The sequence below is a fragment of the Dermatophagoides farinae genome, chromosome 10 (genome assembly GCF_024713945.1).
Source record: "Dermatophagoides farinae isolate YC_2012a chromosome 10, ASM2471394v1, whole genome shotgun sequence".
Lineage (NCBI taxonomy): Eukaryota > Metazoa > Arthropoda > Arachnida > Sarcoptiformes > Pyroglyphidae > Dermatophagoides > Dermatophagoides farinae.
The window spans coordinates 2,784,001-2,802,273 of record NC_134686.1 but is presented as its reverse complement, the minus strand read 5'-3'; the positions used below and the strand labels follow the sequence as shown (position 1 = coordinate 2,802,273).

At 31.8% G+C, this 18,273-nt stretch overlaps 5 protein-coding genes across 5 annotated transcripts; 3 read left to right on the top strand and 2 right to left on the bottom strand.

Annotated features, from left to right (window-relative positions):
• Positions 1–3,465: 3,465 nt before the first annotated feature.
• LOC124500264 (uncharacterized) lies at positions 3,466–5,543 on the top strand. The gene is made up of 8 exons (XM_075734766.1): positions 3,466–3,712; positions 3,785–4,385; positions 4,473–4,596; positions 4,651–4,797; positions 4,862–4,967; positions 5,031–5,089; positions 5,154–5,221; positions 5,286–5,543. Exons 2-8 carry the CDS (start codon positions 4,365–4,367, stop codon positions 5,427–5,429), a joined length of 669 nt encoding a protein of 222 aa, XP_075590881.1. The 5' UTR covers positions 3,466–3,712; positions 3,785–4,364; the 3' UTR covers positions 5,430–5,543.
• LOC124500263 (uncharacterized) lies at positions 5,471–7,384 on the bottom strand. Its single transcript, XM_047064321.2, has 4 exons — positions 7,338–7,384; positions 6,686–7,269; positions 5,824–6,623; positions 5,471–5,749 (listed from the first exon to the last, which is right to left on the bottom strand). Exons 2-4 carry the CDS (start codon positions 7,113–7,115, stop codon positions 5,690–5,692), a joined length of 1,290 nt encoding a protein of 429 aa, XP_046920277.2. The 5' UTR covers positions 7,116–7,269; positions 7,338–7,384; the 3' UTR covers positions 5,471–5,689.
• A 177-nt stretch (positions 7,385–7,561) lies between these two features.
• On the top strand, positions 7,562–14,527 carry Dcps (Decapping enzyme, scavenger). The gene is made up of 2 exons (XM_047064219.2): positions 7,562–7,847; positions 7,914–14,527. Exons 1-2 carry the CDS (start codon positions 7,606–7,608, stop codon positions 8,650–8,652), a joined length of 981 nt encoding a protein of 326 aa, XP_046920175.1. The 5' UTR covers positions 7,562–7,605; the 3' UTR covers positions 8,653–14,527.
• On the bottom strand, positions 8,663–12,133 carry LOC124500177 (nose resistant to fluoxetine protein 6). The gene is made up of 7 exons (XM_047064218.2): positions 11,338–12,133; positions 10,901–11,284; positions 10,734–10,845; positions 9,953–10,664; positions 9,346–9,892; positions 9,142–9,284; positions 8,663–9,069 (listed from the first exon to the last, which is right to left on the bottom strand). Exons 1-7 carry the CDS (start codon positions 12,131–12,133, stop codon positions 8,779–8,781), a joined length of 2,985 nt encoding a protein of 994 aa, XP_046920174.2. The 3' UTR covers positions 8,663–8,778.
• Positions 13,927–16,308, top strand: LOC124500192 (uncharacterized). The gene is made up of 2 exons (XM_075734764.1): positions 13,927–15,834; positions 15,901–16,308. The coding sequence occupies exons 1-2, from the start codon at positions 14,265–14,267 to the stop codon at positions 16,068–16,070; spliced, it is 1,740 nt and encodes a 579-aa protein (XP_075590879.1). The 5' UTR covers positions 13,927–14,264; the 3' UTR covers positions 16,071–16,308.
• Positions 16,309–18,273: the final 1,965 nt, after the last annotated feature.

Sequence of the window (18,273 nt, the reverse complement as noted above, 5' to 3'; positions counted from 1 at the left end):
ATAAGTCAAATATATTACAATTAATTCAATTATTAAATAATTGTTAAAAGCATTATAAATTAGAATGAATTTGTAAAAAATAATTATTATTAAAAAGTATTATATTGTCTGTGATTATTTGTGTTACAATATCATCATACAACAGCTTTCCTTGATCTGTTTGTTTGTTGCTTGACGTACATTCATTATTTTTCCGGACAAAGGAAATACGCCGAATTTATTTCTGTCTATAACATCAAGTTCCGCATTAATAAAATACGATGCGGAATCTCCTTCGGACAAAATCAATGTGCAATCCATTGAATTGTCGGTTCCTGACTAGTTCTAGGGGACAATTTTAAAAATAAAATATTAGTATATTAGTATATTAGATATCATTATTGACAAAGTTTTTTATTATAATTATAATCATCATTAATCTCACCTTGATTTACATTACCACGTTCATCAATGTTTTCCTCAACATTCGATGATGGTAAAAATCCAGAATTATAAAACGATGTCGGAAATGACATTTTTTTTAAAAATTTTCTTTTGTATTAAGTCAAATATTACAATTAATTCAATTATTAATTAATTGTTAAAAGCATTATAAATTTGAATGAGTTTGTAAAAATATTATTATTATTAAAAAAACTGTTATTTGTGTGAATTTATTTGTGTTACTGTTTTGTTATAATGATGATAAAAATGTGGAAAAAATGAAATTCACTCTTCAATCAAAAACGGAATTGCAACATTTTTTTCATCATCATCACTACTATTAATAGAACAATCAACTCACTCACTCACACAAAAAAGACGCATACACACACGCACCATTCTTATATGACGTACTCAAAAAAATAAAAAAAATCAAATGATGATCAAAAAATATGATAATTAATCATTTACAAAATTGTTTTACTGATCAACATTAACAACAAATTCCACCATCAAAATATTAATCCACCAGTCATCATCAACGATGATAAGAAACAAAAGAAAATCCAATACCATATTCTTGTAACTATTTTTCTGGTGAAACGAAAAAACTTTCAATCATAAATATATACAGTAATACCCCGCTTAACGCGGGGGTTACGTTACAAAAATTCTGAGCGTTAAGCGAAACAGCGCTAAGCGGGGCTATTTTTACATAATGCATTTTTACCCTTCATATACAATGTAACAATGTAATGTAATGTAGGGTAATTGTACAGCGTTATATCGAATCAGCGCTAAACGGGGCAGCGTTAAGCGGGGTATTACTGTACATTGAAGATGAAGTGATTATCATCCAAATATAATCATCATCACGATCATCATTGGTACCATTGGCACGCTATAAATATGTTACGATCCATCGAAAACAAATTTATTGGTCAAAGATTGATATATCAAAATTCGATAATTCTAATGTTTTTGAATCATTCTCAAAATGGCAATCATCATTCAATTATTGTTCGATGAGACATTGATAATAAACGAAAATAAAAATGATCATGAATCGGAATCATCTGTTTTTGAACATAAATATTTGTTTTCTTTCCGTTTTTTCCGGTTCGAATATACCAATTGTTAATAATTCATAATTCCAAAATCATTTGTTAATTCAATTAAAAATCAAACATATTATTCGAAAAAAAACAAATAAAAGATAATAGAAACCGATTTATTTGTCAATAAAAAACGTGTGGTTTATTTATATATATGTATACAAAATAAAAAGAAAAAAAATTGTATCAAATTCAACACTTTTCATTGTATATAAAAATATGATCATTGTCGGTAAGTGATATATGTATATATGTAATTTATGATTCATATTTGGAACCATCATATCGATTGATTAATTTTTTCGTTGAATTTTTGATGGTGGTTCGGCAAATGTCTGCTTTTGTTCGTGATCCATTTTCATTTTCACTATCATCTTGCCCAATCTATCTTTATAGACGAATGTTTTACCGCTACCTCCCGGTCCATCAATGAAGAAACATTTACCTTGATTTGTTTGAACTGATAGGATTATATCGTCTACCACGTTTTTTTTTTGGTCCATGTTAAGCATTTCGTTTTTTTCCGAGCCGATATTTTGATGTTCTTCATAGTTTACATATTCTTCGATTTCTACAGGTTCGTACGTTATTCTTTGCAAAAATTCATTTATGTGCTGGCCTAGAATAGATAATCGTTGAAGAATGTCGTGATAGGCCAACGATTCGTATGCTTGTGAAGAGAGGAATTGATTCCTTGCAAAATCTGCGGCCATTTCTGTTTTGAATGTTTGCCATAATTCTGTTGGGTTTGATACTTCACAGTACACCAACAGGCACGCAAAAAAAATCCACGTAGCTGATATGGCATTTGAAAATTTGCTGCTTCTTCCATTGCTTGTTGGTAATATGAATCATCGCTCATATATCCTGTTGTAACATTCTATATGAATGATATTAATTGTATTGCTTTATTGTATGATGATTGACATTGAACAATAATAAAATTATTCGATTTGCTACTTTCATCGTGAATACACGTGTTTATTATTTTTACATATCCGGCAGCTTTTGCAGCTTCAATAAACGTTTCGTAATGTCGGCCATCAATAGTTTTTACATCTTTGAATAAACTAAACATTTTTGATTCAAAATGTTTAGTCAGTCGCTATTTTCGTCAGTCGCTATTTTCGGCTATCGCTATTTTAAGCCATTTTTAGCAGTCGTGTTTTTTTTCACACATCTCAAAATTAATGAAATGAAAGAAAAATTTTTTTATTTCAAGTACGATACAAAAAAAATCTCCAATAACAAAAATTCATGAAAAACCCATTTTATACAGTGTTGGTTTTCTATATTTTCGTTTTATTTGCTGATATTTTTGCCAATAATGTATTGAACTGATTAGTAGAACAAAAATGATGATAAAAATGCCAAACAAAATCAATGCTTGTTCGAAAATGTTTCTCGCTGCAATCGTCGTTGGCCGATCATCATCATCATTCGATTGATTGGTATGATTGAAAATTGAATTCATTTTTGTTGTATAAAAAAATTGTTCATCACAACCATATCGACGACATTCATCATATTCTTCATGAATCTGTTTACATTTTGATGTTTGTGTTACGTTTCCAAGTAAAGAATGGTAAACATTGAAACAATTTTCATAACATTGATTTAATTGTAAACATTCTTTTCCATAGTTTTCATTATTGATTTGTCCACCAGCCGCCGCTAACATTTGGCAAACATTCGAATTATTTTTAAATTCGATCGGTTCACATATTCCGTTTGTCATTATCATCAACATATATTTTGATTTTGTATTGGCCAATATACATTGGATGACTTTTTTTTATAAGCCAACAATCGATTGTTGAAAATGATTTGATTTAAAAAAAATTCAACGGAAACCATTGTTTTGTTTTGTTTTTTTTTTTTTTTTTTTGGTTATCGTAATGTTTATTTCCCCGAAACTGAAACAAACGTAATAATGTAATGAAAAAAAATCGCTCCCATTTGAATCATCGATTGGACAACAACAACATTAACAACAACAACAACGACGACTACGAAAATATGAAGGTGAAGGTTGTTCGATTCGATTCGATACCTGGCATATGTTGATGTTTATTTTGTGTTCTGGATTACCTTTATGATGGCGAAAAAATCCTATCTACATTACATTACATTATTGTTGGATAAATGGATCAAATAGGAAAAAAAAGATTATAGTAAGTTTTTTTTATGAATGAAACCAAACAATGTTTTATTTTTGCTTTTGTTTTTTGTTTTTTTGTTTCAAGGCCATTCATTTCCATCCAGATTACATTTCCATGATGACCATTGTTTTTCATTCAAATTGATCACGTGTATTTCTCTACTCATAAAGAACAAGTTATGAATATAATTTGACAATTTCTTTCAAGTTCCGTGCAAAGGAAACAGGATTTAAGGCTCAAAGAACACACACGATAGAGTTTACATTTGTCAATCAAAAGTATACATTTTAAATGAAATTATTATTATCATTATATTGTAACGATGTTCAAAGGAAGAAAAAAAAATGTGATTTCCAAGGCAAAAGATTTCTTTTCTTTTTTTTTTTTCTCTTCACTCTTGCATCGGATTCGAGAAACCAAGGAAATCTATCTATGTTGGTAGATACTACCTCCATCACCACTACCACTTTGATGAATTATGGAACATTCAATTGGTGGTCAGGTATAAATACCAGGCCAACACCATTGTCAAATTATCATCCAAATTGATCCAATTCATTCAAGACAAGAAAAAAAACCAAGAAAACTTTGAAATATTTTTTTTTTGCTGTGTAATTTTTGCCATCATCACCATCATCATATGTATTAGAAGCCAAATTTAAAAATGAAATATTTATTCTGTGCCGTAAGTGTTGTGTTATTCAGTGTCTATTTAATGTTTTCAATGAATTTCATCATTATCGATTATGTTATACATACATCATCATTGTAGGTTTTTTTCGTCGTGTTGATTGCTGCCATTAATGCTCAGGAAGAAGATTTAGCCGTTGCTGAATCGGCTGGTGCTGGTGCCGTTGCTGGTGGTGCTGCCGGAGCCGGTGCTAAAGGTGGCAAAGGTAAATTTAATTAGATGTCCGGTAAATTCACCACTAATTATTGGATTTCAATAGCTGGCGCTGCCGGTTTTGCTGCTGGAGGAAAAGCTGGTGCTGCAGGTTTCGCTGCCGGTGGTAAAAAAGGTGGATTCGCTGCTGGTGCTGCTGGTGGTGCGGCTGCAGGTGCTAAAGCCGGTAAAGCTGGTGCCGCTGGAGCTGCAGGTAAAGTTTTTTTTTCTATGCCATTGTTTGCGATCATTTTTCTAAAATTATTTTTAAAAAATAGGTGCTGCCTTCAAAAAGGGTTTCAAAAAAGGCAAATTCGGTAAAATGGGTGCCGCAGGTTTTAATAAAAAATTCGGCGCAGTAAAAACATTCGGCATGGCTCAAGGGTAATTATTTACATTTCAGAATTTTCATTCCGATTGATAAACTGATCTTATGTGAATGAATAGATTTAAATTCGGTAAAATGGGTGGTGCTTTTGCTGCTGGTGGTGCCGCTGGAGCTGCTGGTAAGATTATCGTAACCTGAATTTGATTTTTGCTGTTATTAATTGTGTGTATGTGTTTTTTCAGGTAAAAAAGGTGGCAAATTTGCTGCTGGTGGTGCTGCTGGATTCAAAAAAGGAGGCAAAGCTGGAAAGGTAATTTTTTTCTAGAATGAATATCGAAAATTTTAATTCCTCACATAAAAAAAAATAATAATAGGCTGGTTTTGCTGCTGCTGGTGGAGCAAAAGGTGGAAAAGCCGGAAAAGCTGCTGCTGCTGCCGGTTTCAAGAAAGGCGGTGCAGCTGGTGCTGCATTCAAGGCTGGCAAAGCTGGAAAATCAGGTGGTGGATTGATTGGCTAAAAAATCTAAACAATTATTGTTCACAGAAAATGGAATATAAATTTTCTTTTTTTTTCTATATGTACGGAATTCATTTTTATTATTTTTCCAGGAATAAAATAGAATTCAAATATACGATGATTAATATTGAAAATAATGTTATAAAACGATAACGATAATGGTGATTAAATCGATTGACATTTGTTTATGTTTCCCAGAAAGAGAATTTGACAAGATCTAATAAATTGGTGTAGTCGTTGTATTGTAAACAGAATTGTCATTCATTCATTCAATAATCGATTGAAAATCAAGAAGAAAAATGAGCTAATATTATGGAATATCTGGGAAAAAAATAAAATGGTGAGATGAGATGAATTCTTTTTTGTTGTTGTTGTATCATAACATATCAACTTACATAGATATATGAATTCCATGTGATAACATAACCATTGGTCAATGAGAATCCAGAATCATGGCTACATTGTATGGAATTTATATTATCGATCGATAATAATATTAATTGATGTTTCCACATTTTACGCCATGATGATAATGTTGTTAATATTGAATATAATGTATGACGATTCCAACGATTAAATAGACGATTTTGATGTGATACTTTGGATGCCGTATATGTTAACAATAATAATAATGATGAATGTGTGAAGAATAAAAGATAATACAATGGTAGATATTCTGGTGGTATTGATGTTAAAAAAATTACATATGTCAAATATGTACTTAACAATATATAACCGGACCAAAGAATGGTCAACAAACGTTTAGTTTGTTGATCATATCGTTGACAATAATGTTGTAAATGATCAAGTTGTATTTGTAGTTGTAAATATTTTCTCATCAATAATATTGATTTTCTAGTGGAAAAATTTCGGCTTCCAGTTCGTAGTTGATTGGTTAAATTATTCATTTTTTTCTTGATTTGTTTCTGTTTCATGTGTATATATCGATGTATGATAATTATTAGTCCAGGAGTAACATGTATACATGAAGTGGCATACATGGCCCAAAATTGAAATCCAAAAAACCATGTAATTACCAAAACAATGTTATTATCTTTCCATAAATGTCTATCTAAAACCTGAAAAAATTGCCCCGTTGAACCGAAAATTGAACTTATATATGCAAATAATGCAAATGGAGCCAATAATCGACGTTGAAATTGTTTCAATTCATTCAATTCATTTTGATTGAAACCTTAATGATAACAAGATTTCAAAATTAAAAATAATTGCCAAACAAATGATTGATTGACTTACCAAAATTTTTCATATTTTTCTTATTCATGTCCAATATTAAAAGATATTGGAAATCTTTGACATCAGTACTTAGTCCATACAATGCTGTCGATATGATTACACCGGACCATACGACAACCATGGCTGCGGTGTAGATTTCCGATGCTGGTGGATAAAGTTTTACGACAACCCAAAATTGATATTGTGTACACCATTCTGGATAACAAAAATAAAATCCCCATGTAATACCGACAAACAATGCCCATAATGATGGAAACCAATTATGCCAAAATGTTCTATGAACAATGATTATTTCACCATGATGGGCATCCAGCACTGATTGATGGCCATAACAATCTCGAATTAAATGACGATAATGTGGTACAAGCCATACTGTTTCCGAAATTATCTGGTGAATTTTTTCAATATTGGATACAATCTTTTTAACCATTGTCGTTCATTGATCATCACCAAGTCTAATGTCATTCTATTATTATTCGATTGTCATGGCTGATATGAATTTGAATTTGAATTTGAATTCTGATTCTGAAAATTATTGACATGAAAATCAAATCATTTCCAAGAATTCTACGAATGTACATCTACTATTTTTTTATGTTGTCAAAAAAAAAAAAAAATAAAATAAAATTCAAATGATCCATGCTATTGTTACTATGTGTGTGTGTTGATAGTTTCAATTTTTCAGTCAGCCATTTACATTACAAGCCACTGATCGAAAAAAAAACGAAATAATCAATTTCACAACATAACAATAAATAAAAATAAAAATAAAATGGTCAATCGTTATCAAAAGATTTTTTCCATGAATAAAAAAAAAAATCTTTCCATGTGTTTCTCTACCGACATATAGATGGCGTGTTAGATCATCATTGTATATTGAATCAATTTTCCAAAATATTAAATTTTTGAGAAACAAAAGCATGGCTCAATCCATACAAGATTTACTTTTGAAACGATTTCGTTCTGATTCTTTCGACAACGATGATGATAATGAAAAATGTTCATTAGATTTGAATTTAAAATTTGAACGTGTACTACGAATTGATTCGAAACGTAAACAAGTCTGTCTACAATGTATTTATGACCAACAACCGGCAATATTGATTCTGGAAAAGAATCCTTTCGATGAACAGCTATTGGCAAAAATTGGTAACAATTTCAGGTACGTTTATATTCTTTTTTCACAGTAATTGAACAATAATACTGAATATTACTGAATTTATCATAGTCAAGTGGTTAAACGTGGCACGAATCTATTCCGAAACGATATCTATGGGTCTTATCTTATTGATGTAATCTTTGACCAGTTAGATGATAATTTATTGCTCAACAAGATATTCATGTCCATCATTCATCCGGCATCACCGAAAGATATCGAAAAATATATCGACCATCCACGCCGAATGATTGCTGAGACGTCTGATCTGTATGAACGGATCACCAAGCCCTACATTGATGAACAAGTTTCCACACCTGGTCATCTTCAATGGCTTTATAACGTTCTAGACGGCACTGCCGAAACCGATCGAATCATCCATTCGGACCAAGATTTTATATTGGCCAAAGATATGAAATGGAATTGTAAACAAGACGAGTTGTCTGAAATTGAAAAACAAGGCATCTATCTCAACGCATTGGTTCGACGGCGAGATCTCCATAGTCTCAGAGATTTGAATGCTAATCATCTGCCATTGCTTGAAGCCATCTACGAACGAGGGCGTCAAGCCATCTCAAAACGCTATTCTATTCACATCGATCAGTTACGTGTGTTCATCCATTATCAACCTAGTTTCTACCATGTTCATGTACATTTCACTCACATTATGAACGAACATCATGGATTCCAATGTGAACGATCACATCTGTTGGCCACCGTCATTCAAAATATTCATTTGATGAATGATTACTATCAAAAAGTTACATTACATTTCCCATTGTCTGATGCATCAAAACTCAAATTTGATTAAATTCCTACTATTTCAACTATTTCCAACTGATATATTTAATGTTTGAATGTTTTATAAATGATGAAAATTATTTAAAATGCGACTAGAATAAACAAATGTTCCTCCTGATTGATTGATTAACAATGATTAAAAACGAATCGAAATGATACCATTATTATGTTCACCATTCTGGCCATCTTCTACTTTCACATTGCTCGAATGATGATCAGCATTCAATGTCAATGATGGTGTCGCATCTTCACACCAATATTTTGGCCGATTTTCGACCCTATTATTGCCATCAATTATAATGTCATCTGGTTGTTGAATCCATCGTTGACAAACAATATTGAAACGATGAGCCGGTGCTTCAAACAATAAGTAAAGAAAATATCCAAGTACAACACTGATGCTGAAATCGCATGAGTAATTTTCAATCTAAATCATCATAATTATCATCATGATTAATTATCATCATTATTATCATCATCATCCAAAATCATAACTTACCGTTCTTCGAAATGTCATCACATAAGTTTCTTTGTGTGAATACATTCGTTGATATTGAACCAATGGCTGTACCAGAAATATAACAAACGACAATCTTGCAATCGGTTGAATTGACAATGGTGTCAAACATTTGTAGATGAATGCTACAATTATATCGAATCGTTATAGTGATCACATCAATCAATGCATGTGTATTGTACTTACGTGATTTATTGGCAACAGACGCGTAGATGATCCAACCAAACGACAAACCAAAAATGAAACGACCAATGGAAAAGAAAAACAATACCGATAGCTCATTAGGACTGTCATCTTGGCCAAAAAATTGATTAACCCAAATGAATGGCATGAACAAACCGATAATTGCCAATCCATTATAAATGATTATTTTCCGCTGTTGACGATGGTGATTGTTCGATTTAGGATCTTTGCTAATATTATCATTGACAATGATCGCATAGCCAAGCAACAATCCAATGCTGAATGATCCAAGATATTGAATAATGTTCTGATGATAGAGATAGAAACTACGACGAGCATGCCAAAGTGATGGTTGTCTCATCATCTCATAATAGGTACGAGTGTTGGCCAAAAACAGTCGTGGAGATATATTCAACAATATACTGCCAATGATCATTATGATCAACATTCGAAGACCTTTTTTCGGAGATTCATACATGAGCAAAACGATCAGAAAGAATGCCAAATTCAGCTGGAAAATGATCGAGACAAACCACGTATCTGGATTGCACTGTGTCACAATCACAATTCAATGAACAAAATCATTACAATCAATCAATAGTAAACTCACCACCAAATAGCAATCATCATTTGTGTAATTTGCACGTACAAAATTCCAATTGCTGAAATGAAACAATGTAGATGCCATTGATGATGGTGACTTGCAAGCCGGTAACAAGATTTCACCAACTCGGGACCATAATGGCCCATATCCGGCTGATGGTAACAGATACAAAAATAGTATTGAACCAAACAATGGCGATGTTAGTCGAATCCATCGTCGTACAAAAAAGATTAGATAAGTGAACAAATCATGAGGTTGAACTAGATGTCTGAATATACTTCGGACAAACAATGCACCTGCTATGATCAATAGGCCATCATTGAGTAAAATGGGTGCACGAATCAAGAAATATTTTTGACTGATCAATAGTTCGTTTGGAACCGAACTGGCAATGTTATGCAACAACGACGTTAATGGTGTCAAATAGAATGCATTACACAGACCAATAATGGCAACGATGAACAAACGTATGGTGTCCAACACCATCAAACGATTAGGTGAAACATCAAATAATCTGCGTGTGTTGCCCACAGCCGAAAATATCTCAACGATCGTATTGATAGCCACAAGTTTATCGTTGTCAGATGGTTGCTGCACATTTCGATTATGATCTGGCATTCTATTATCATGATCAATCAGAAAATTTCCAACCAACCATGGATGTAAGTCATAAAGAGTGGCTGCACCGACCAATACGACCAGAACGCTGATTGTTAATCTACGAAAAACAAATCATCATTCATCATTTTTGATCGATTACAACATACATATCATATATCATACTTACATTGCAAATTGAGCGTAGCCATCCAATTGAAGCCAATAATTGTTGGTTTTGTTCTTTGTCCAACATGAAGAATCCTGTATCTCCAATGGAATTCCGATAATAGGATAAAGAACTGGACAACAATTTAAATATGATTGACATACAAGTAGAAAAAAAATGAAACTCACACTTGTTGAGAGCAATTTCCAATTGGCGAGCATTACAAGTGCTTGGCAGACAAATACCGAAATTAGTGACACGTCCTTTGTTTGATTTCATTAGTTCAACAAATTTGAGCACAGGATTGGTCTGGAAATAATGCTGTACATTGTACGCCGTATAGAATCGCATTAAACGTTCAATCTGTTGATCAGACGATTGTTGTTGATCATAGTTATAGGCCACTTCTGTTGCAGGCAATGGTAGCAATGGTTTCACAGCACAATACTGTCCAGTGTATGATTCCGATAACGATGATGGATTTTCAATCGAGATACATTCATCAAAACTGCCTAAAAACGAACTCACACCATTCATTATGCCGGAAGGAATTTTCGGTGCCGAATCAATAACTATGATAAGCAAGTGATAAAAAAAATTGCTTGAATCAAATTAAAAAACTTACATTTGAGTGCCCATGGTTCATTCTTTCGGATGGCCACCAAAATCGAAATGATCGAATTAATACAAGTGGAATCCAGTTCCAAATTAAGAAAAATGTCAAAATTTTGATGAAGAAAATTAGTGAGACCAGCACGAACTTGTTGTTGATTGGCAACATCACGAAACCAATTGACCAAACGATTTAATCGTTGAAATGTATGATTAGCAGATGGTGCAGTACGTATTTGTAATGGATCATCGCTTAACATGTATTGATCATATTCTTGTCTAAGCACATCACCATCTTGTGGAAGCATGGCCGTCAAATTCATGTTTTCTAGCAATGTTTTCACAGTACATCCAGGTTCTTCATATTCCTCATCATCATCATCATCATCATCTTCATCACCTCGGTTATAATAATCATCCGAATCTTCTTCAACATTCTCAACAGTAGTTGATTTTACTGGTTCATTTGTATCATAATCTTCTTCCTCATCATCATCATCATCATCGTCGTTTTCATTATCTTCGCTTTCTAAATGTTCATTTTCAATGCTTTCGGCTGTAGAATTATCAAAATTTGTTGGTAAATCTCGATCAACTGATTCGACTGTTGTTGTCACCACAGATTTATTAATGGATGATTCGGTCAAATTTCTATCATCAATAGTGGTCGATTGAAATGTTGTCGTCTCATCATTATTATTATTAACGGCTAATTGTCCAATGGTCATCACAACATAGCTGAAAACAATCCAAACAACAACCAACAAATGTATTTTCATCGTTGCCATATTATATGAAATGATGGCCATATTCACATCATAAGATCAAAAATGATTTGGATTCGATTCTCAATTCTTTTCTTTCAACAGACAGGTAACTAGTCTAGCCGGTTTTTTTAACAAAATTACACAATTGATGAATAGAATCACCTTGATTAGATGATGTTTATTACAAATAAGTAAATGCACACACACACACACAAGGAATGAATACTTTCACTATTTATTGAGAGAGATAAAAACACACACATTCAGATTATATCACCATCAACGAAACAAAAAAAAAACAGGATTGATGATGATGAAACTAAAATTATCTGCCCAGCTTATATATAATTGATGATGGATCCGTTATCGTATTTTTATTATTACTTTATTCACTAAAAAAAATTCAATATATTTACACGATCCATCAATGTTCAAATATATATTCACTTGATGATCGTCACTATAGAATGAAACAACACACACACAATTCAACTGAACAACCATCATCATCATCACACATTTACATGCAATTTTATTTTCATTTTCAGATATTTTTTTTCAGACATCCAAAAAAAGAGAGAGAGAGAAAAACTTTATTTCATTTTCTCATTCAATTTCTTTTTTACTTTTCTTTTTTTCTTTTTATTTTTAAACAAAAAAAAATCTATGTGCATTTTTAATGATTTTGATGATGATGATGGCTACTAAATATATATATTCATCAATCATCGATCATCAAAGTTTTCATATGGAAAGAGAGAAAATAGAGAGATAATAATAAAAAAGTATTGACCATTCATCGATGATTGTCAATATTTGTAGCGCATACACACACACAGTTGGTGGCCATATATCCGAATAAGAATGAAATTGTCTTGTTATGTAAATATCAATATGACTTGAAGATGTCCATTCACTTGCGGATGCGGCATTTGCATAGTGTTTAAATAATATGCAAAGCAATCAGGTTTGTTTTTTTTGTGTGTGTGTGTGTGTGTGTGTTCGATTACCATTATTATAATTAGCCGGTTCGATTCGGTTATTATTAATGCCAACCAAATATAATGGCCATTTTTATATATGAATATGAATAGGATTTATATGTTTATGCCATGCAATATTGTCTTCAGGCTATTTTCAATCATAATCAGTATATATGAAACTATTTCAATCAATTAGCCATCGATATACGATATATAGAAACGTTATTATAATAAAGCAACAATCATGACATCTCTTGATATTAATCATTGAAGCTACTGATTAACCTATTAACCTTATGAATCATGACGACACACATATATATTTTCGTTTTTCGTTTTTCCCATTTGCATTGAGATTATTATCATCACCATCATGATCAAAATGAAACGGGTAAAGTGGTGGCTGAAAGAGAAAGAGATGATCCTTTTTCTTTGCATTGAAAATTGTCATTTTGATTTTTTTTATAGATGATGATGATTATTGTTGTTGTTTTGTTCTCATTTCTTCATTCCATTCATAAAAATAATGAAAAAAGCAGGTCTTATTATTTTTTTTTGTCATTCGAGGACAAACATTTCATTTTATCATGTTTGGCAATGAAAATGTTATGATCTAAAATGAAAAAAAAATGTTTAGATGCTACATAACTGTAAATGTAACTTACCGTTTTAATCACCGATAGACAGAATCGTTTCATTTTGTCGAATCACATAGTAGTTGTTTTTGTTTTTGTTTTCAACTAATATATTGATGATGATGATGATGATTATGATAACAACAACAGTGTTTATTCGAAAAATGTTTATGGAAAATAATGCTGAACTAAGAGAAAAAATGTTTTCATAAATTTTGATTATTAAATATATAATAATCGACGATTATCATGGCCAGATAATTTAGCCAATTGCCAATCATCATCATCATCATGATATATTCATATTGATCTGTACTTTTCTTAATTTATAAACAATTTAATAAACAAACCGAATCCACAACGTTTCCAACCGTAAAATAATGATTAATAGAATGGAATCAAATTAAATCTAAACACATAATCATTTTTTAAATTAAATTCAAAAAAATCGAACATTTGAAAAACAATCATACGTACATACAAATAGCTTTGAGAACAAACAACATGAACTTTGAGAACGCTGATCCCCATCTCTCATAGTTATAATAGTGATCAATGACTATTAATGGCTGCCATAAAAGACAAACAAACATTGGTCATCATCATCATTATTTTAATCGATTACAAATCACGTTATCATTCATCATCATTATCATCATTACCACAATGACATTAGCAATAGAACAACAACAACAACAACAACAATCGAATAATAGAACTGAGATGGAAAACCAACTAACTAATGACAAATTTGAATCACATGACAATACTTTTCGGCAAACAATAAATAACCATTCAAACATAGAGGGCGATAATAATGGAGAAAAGAAATCATCTATTATATGTGTAGAGGTGGCATTCGTAGCGATAACGTTGTTATTCATGTTCAGTTTTATTGTATATGAAATTTTTTGCTCTGGAACCAGTGGTGGTGGTGGTGGTGTTGCTGGTTCACCGAATGAACCGGAAGAACAGACACAGTACATGTTATGCATGTCCGAAAATGCCATTTACGATTATTTGCTCATATTTCGGGTTGGATGTCCTAGTCATGGTTTTGATCTTAACAATTCATGCATTGATTTCGAGATTCTAGGCCAAAAAGATGAAATGATTGGTAGTCCATTCAGATTTGATTGTTCACTTCTTGGTGACATTGTTTGCGGTGAAATGCATTGTATCATTAGACGATTAACACCTATGCCTACGATTCAAGGAATTCGTGCCAGTCATTCTAATCGTTTTCATTCAACAAAAACATCAAAATCATCGTCAATATTTTTCTATGAATTCGAACTACGTGATAGAACCGCCGCATCATCAGCTGATGAAAAAGTTGTCGAATTTCGTTTGATACTGGATTACATTGAATTTCAGCCACGGATATTCCGTGGTTTTCTACCAAAAAATCTTAATGATGATGCAATGGTGGGCGTTTATCCGGAGATTCCAATCATTGAAATGTCCATGATTGAGATGGCAATTTTTTCTTGTTTCACTATCGTTTTGAGTGGGACATTATGTATGCTATTGGAGCATAGCAATTTTTATTTGTACAAACAACAAGAACGGCAAGGATCGTTGTATCGTTCATTACAGGATTTAGTATTTATTGGACCGGTCGTATTATTGGTGTTGTTTGGCAATATTTTTGTTTACAAATACAATATCAAACGTTTGGCAACACGATACGAATATTCGGTCAATCAAACAAGCAGTGATTATATGCGATACTTTGCCAAAAGTTATCTAATATTTACTGGCAAATTGATCTTAGCATGTGAAGCAATAATCATCTATTTTGGTTTGAAAACATCAACCACATTGTCATGGTATTGGTTTTCATCCACTACGCTCACTTCAACCACTGTATTGGGTATTTGGGCTTGTGTTAATAAATTGAATTGCATGTCAAAATTCTACAATAACTATGCTAATCGATTTGATTCATTGATTAGTCCGACCAAAGTGGAAATGATTACGGCTGTTTCTAGCTCCAAACAACAATTACAACAACATTATCATCAATCAAAAAGTGATTCTGTCGATATGAGTGCTAATTCTAGCCAATCAATATCGTACATTGAACCTAAATTAATCAATCCAAAAAGGACACATGCAACAGGTAATATTCATATAAATCCATCATAGTGTTCCAATAATAATGTGTGTGTGTGTACTTTTTCAACAGGTACCAAACATCATTCTTTTTCGACATTGGTTGCCAATAAAAAATCCATTCAGAAACGAATTAAAACGATAAATGCATCAAAATTGGTGGCCATAAAAAACAATAATAAAAGAATAATGCATTCAAAAAGCAATAAAAGCCAAAGGAAACGGAATAAAAGCATCCAATGAATAATAAATACATTGATTGATGATTGTGTTTTGCATAAAGTAATCATCTTATAAATATAAGAAGCCAATAATCAATCCAGGATATGATACACAAATCCCTTGTTCCGCGTTCAATAACTTTCAAATAAAAATAAATTGATGATGATGATGATCATTAAATATGATGGATGACAAAAAAAACACACACACACACACATTGGATGCTGAATTCATTTCAAATTACTTCAAGTGGACAACAATTATTATTGTTATCAATTATAATCAGATTTGAGTGTCATGGCCACCACCAATGTCCATTTTTTGTTTGATATTTATTTATTCATCAATCGCCACACGATACAATCGATTTTTCCTCCTTCATTTTCAAATGTCAACTTTTCAACCAGCAAAAAAAAAAAATTTTTTTTTTATTATTTAGATTAACATATTGATGATGATGATGATGATATTGTCAATTGTCAACAATATTGACAGTAGCCAGATGCATCGATCGATCGATCGAGGGCACAGAGATCATAGGTCTCTTGTCACACACATCATAGGAGAGAGAGAGACATAAGAAGAAGAAGAAGAAAGTTTGTTTATATAAATGCAACTTCAATCATCATCATCATCATCATCATTCAATTCAACAAGTGAAAGTTTCATTTCCTAGTATAAGTAAGTTCACACAATAACAAACAAACAAACAAAAAAATATGTGTGATTCGAGAGAAACAAAAGTGAAATGAAAATATTGTCTGTGTGTGTGATCATATCAATCGCCACTCAACCAACAACAACAACAACAACAAATACAAGTATCATCGATAAATATAACTGAATGAATGGACTTTGATGTTTTGAAACTAAAATAACTGACTGATGAATAGCCTAATTTTAGCACAAATGAATCAAACAAACAAACAAAAACATGGTTGAAAAAACCCAATCGACAAATCAAATCTATCTATCTCCTTATTGTATCGACCATTTTGCTTATATTTATTTATGGTGCCTACCATCACTGGCTTTGAATTGGGCAGCCAAATTTATTTGACTTTTCAATTCTGAAAATTCACTACCAAAAATAGAAATGGTTGAAAGAGAAAGAAAGAAAACAAAAATCATCAAAAATGATTTGTCCTGCTACACCATCAAGGACTTGTTTATTCATTTTCTACAAATCAATCAATCGATCACATAATGATGATGGCCACCATTATCTTGTTGTCGACGATCGATCGGTATTCATTCCATCCATCCATATTCAACCAACAATCACATTCATTCTTGAGCACACACACACACAAGTTGCCGTTATTAGATTCAATATTTTATCAATTATGATTGCAATGGAAAATTTTTCTTTCTCCTTGTTGTTGTTGTTGTTGTTGGTTTTTGTTGTTGTTATGAACAAGTCGAATTGTATATTTACTCAATAATAAGATGCATCATCTCATCATCTAAATATAGATAGATGAAAATCATTAATGTTTGTTCGGTTCACGATGATAATGATGATGATGGCTTCATCAATAATGATGTGCTAATCATATATAGCCAATCGTCAATAATGATCAAAACGGAACAGATCAAATGTGGCTAGAGATTGATTGATTTATAGATGGCAATATTACAAATGAAGCCATCACAATTTTTTCATTCATTACTAATCACCACACACATATATTTACAAAAAGATCGGAAATGACAATTCATTCCACACACACACACACACACAATCATTTATTTTTGTTTGGACCTATCGATAAGATTGTCCGTCAGATTTTTTTATTTTTCATTTCAGACACATATATATCAAATGACATTGGATATATATAAATATGGACAGGATCATGACATGGTTTTTTTTTCATTGAAATGTACCCGCCATTAATATTGACAATTTTTATCAGGTAAAAGTAATAATACTGATTTCATATATATGAAATCTGCATGATAATCCTTTTAGTGTTTTATGATGAATGGATACATATCCAGAAATTTCCATCCATATCTTGGCCAATAGATCTCATCAAGCACAGAATCATTAGTACAGTGAATGGTGATAATATAAATTGATGATTAAATGCATCAATCATTTTTTAGGATATCATTAAGCGCTATAGTTGTAATAATAATAAAAAACACTTTACATTGACATTGCCTGATTGATTGATATATTAATTAAGAATGGCCACAATTCTAAACACGATGGACA

What these genes read in the sequence shown, in the direction of transcription:
- LOC124500264 (XM_075734766.1), top strand. Translation starts at nt 4,365, where the DNA reads ATGAAATATTTATTCTGTGCC. An exon ending in TGAAATATTTATTCTGTGCC is followed by an intron (nt 4,386 to 4,472) that starts GTAAGTGTTGTG and finishes TCATCATTGTAG; the next exon opens with GTTTTTTTCGTCGTGTTGAT. An exon ending in AAGGAGGCAAAGCTGGAAAG is followed by an intron (nt 5,222 to 5,285) that starts GTAATTTTTTTC and finishes AAATAATAATAG; the next exon opens with GCTGGTTTTGCTGCTGCTGG.
- Dcps (XM_047064219.2), top strand. Translation starts at nt 7,606, where the DNA reads ATGGCTCAATCCATACAAGATTTACTTTTGAAACGATTTCGTTCTGAT. An exon ending in AAAATTGGTAACAATTTCAG is followed by an intron (nt 7,848 to 7,913) that starts GTACGTTTATAT and finishes AATTTATCATAG; the next exon opens with TCAAGTGGTTAAACGTGGCA.
- LOC124500192 (XM_075734764.1), top strand. Translation starts at nt 14,265, where the DNA reads ATGACTATTAATGGCTGCCATAAAAGACAAACAAACATTGGTCATCAT. An exon ending in AAAAAGGACACATGCAACAG is followed by an intron (nt 15,835 to 15,900) that starts GTAATATTCATA and finishes CTTTTTCAACAG; the next exon opens with GTACCAAACATCATTCTTTT.
- LOC124500177 (XM_047064218.2), bottom strand. Translation starts at nt 12,133, where the DNA reads ATGGCCATCATTTCATATAATATGGCAACGATGAAAATACATTTGTTG. An exon ending in GTCTGTTGCCAATAAATCAC is followed by an intron (nt 9,285 to 9,345) that starts GTAAGTACAATA and finishes ATATAATTGTAG; the next exon opens with CATTCATCTACAAATGTTTG. An exon ending in TGATGACATTTCGAAGAACG is followed by an intron (nt 9,070 to 9,141) that starts GTAAGTTATGAT and finishes ATGATGATTTAG; the next exon opens with ATTGAAAATTACTCATGCGA.
- LOC124500263 (XM_047064321.2), bottom strand. Translation starts at nt 7,115, where the DNA reads ATGGTTAAAAAGATTGTATCCAATATTGAAAAAATTCACCAGATAATT. An exon ending in GAAAAATATGAAAAATTTTG is followed by an intron (nt 6,624 to 6,685) that starts GTAAGTCAATCA and finishes GTTATCATTAAG; the next exon opens with GTTTCAATCAAAATGAATTG. An exon ending in CATGGAATTCATATATCTAT is followed by an intron (nt 5,750 to 5,823) that starts GTAAGTTGATAT and finishes TTTTTTTCCCAG; the next exon opens with ATATTCCATAATATTAGCTC.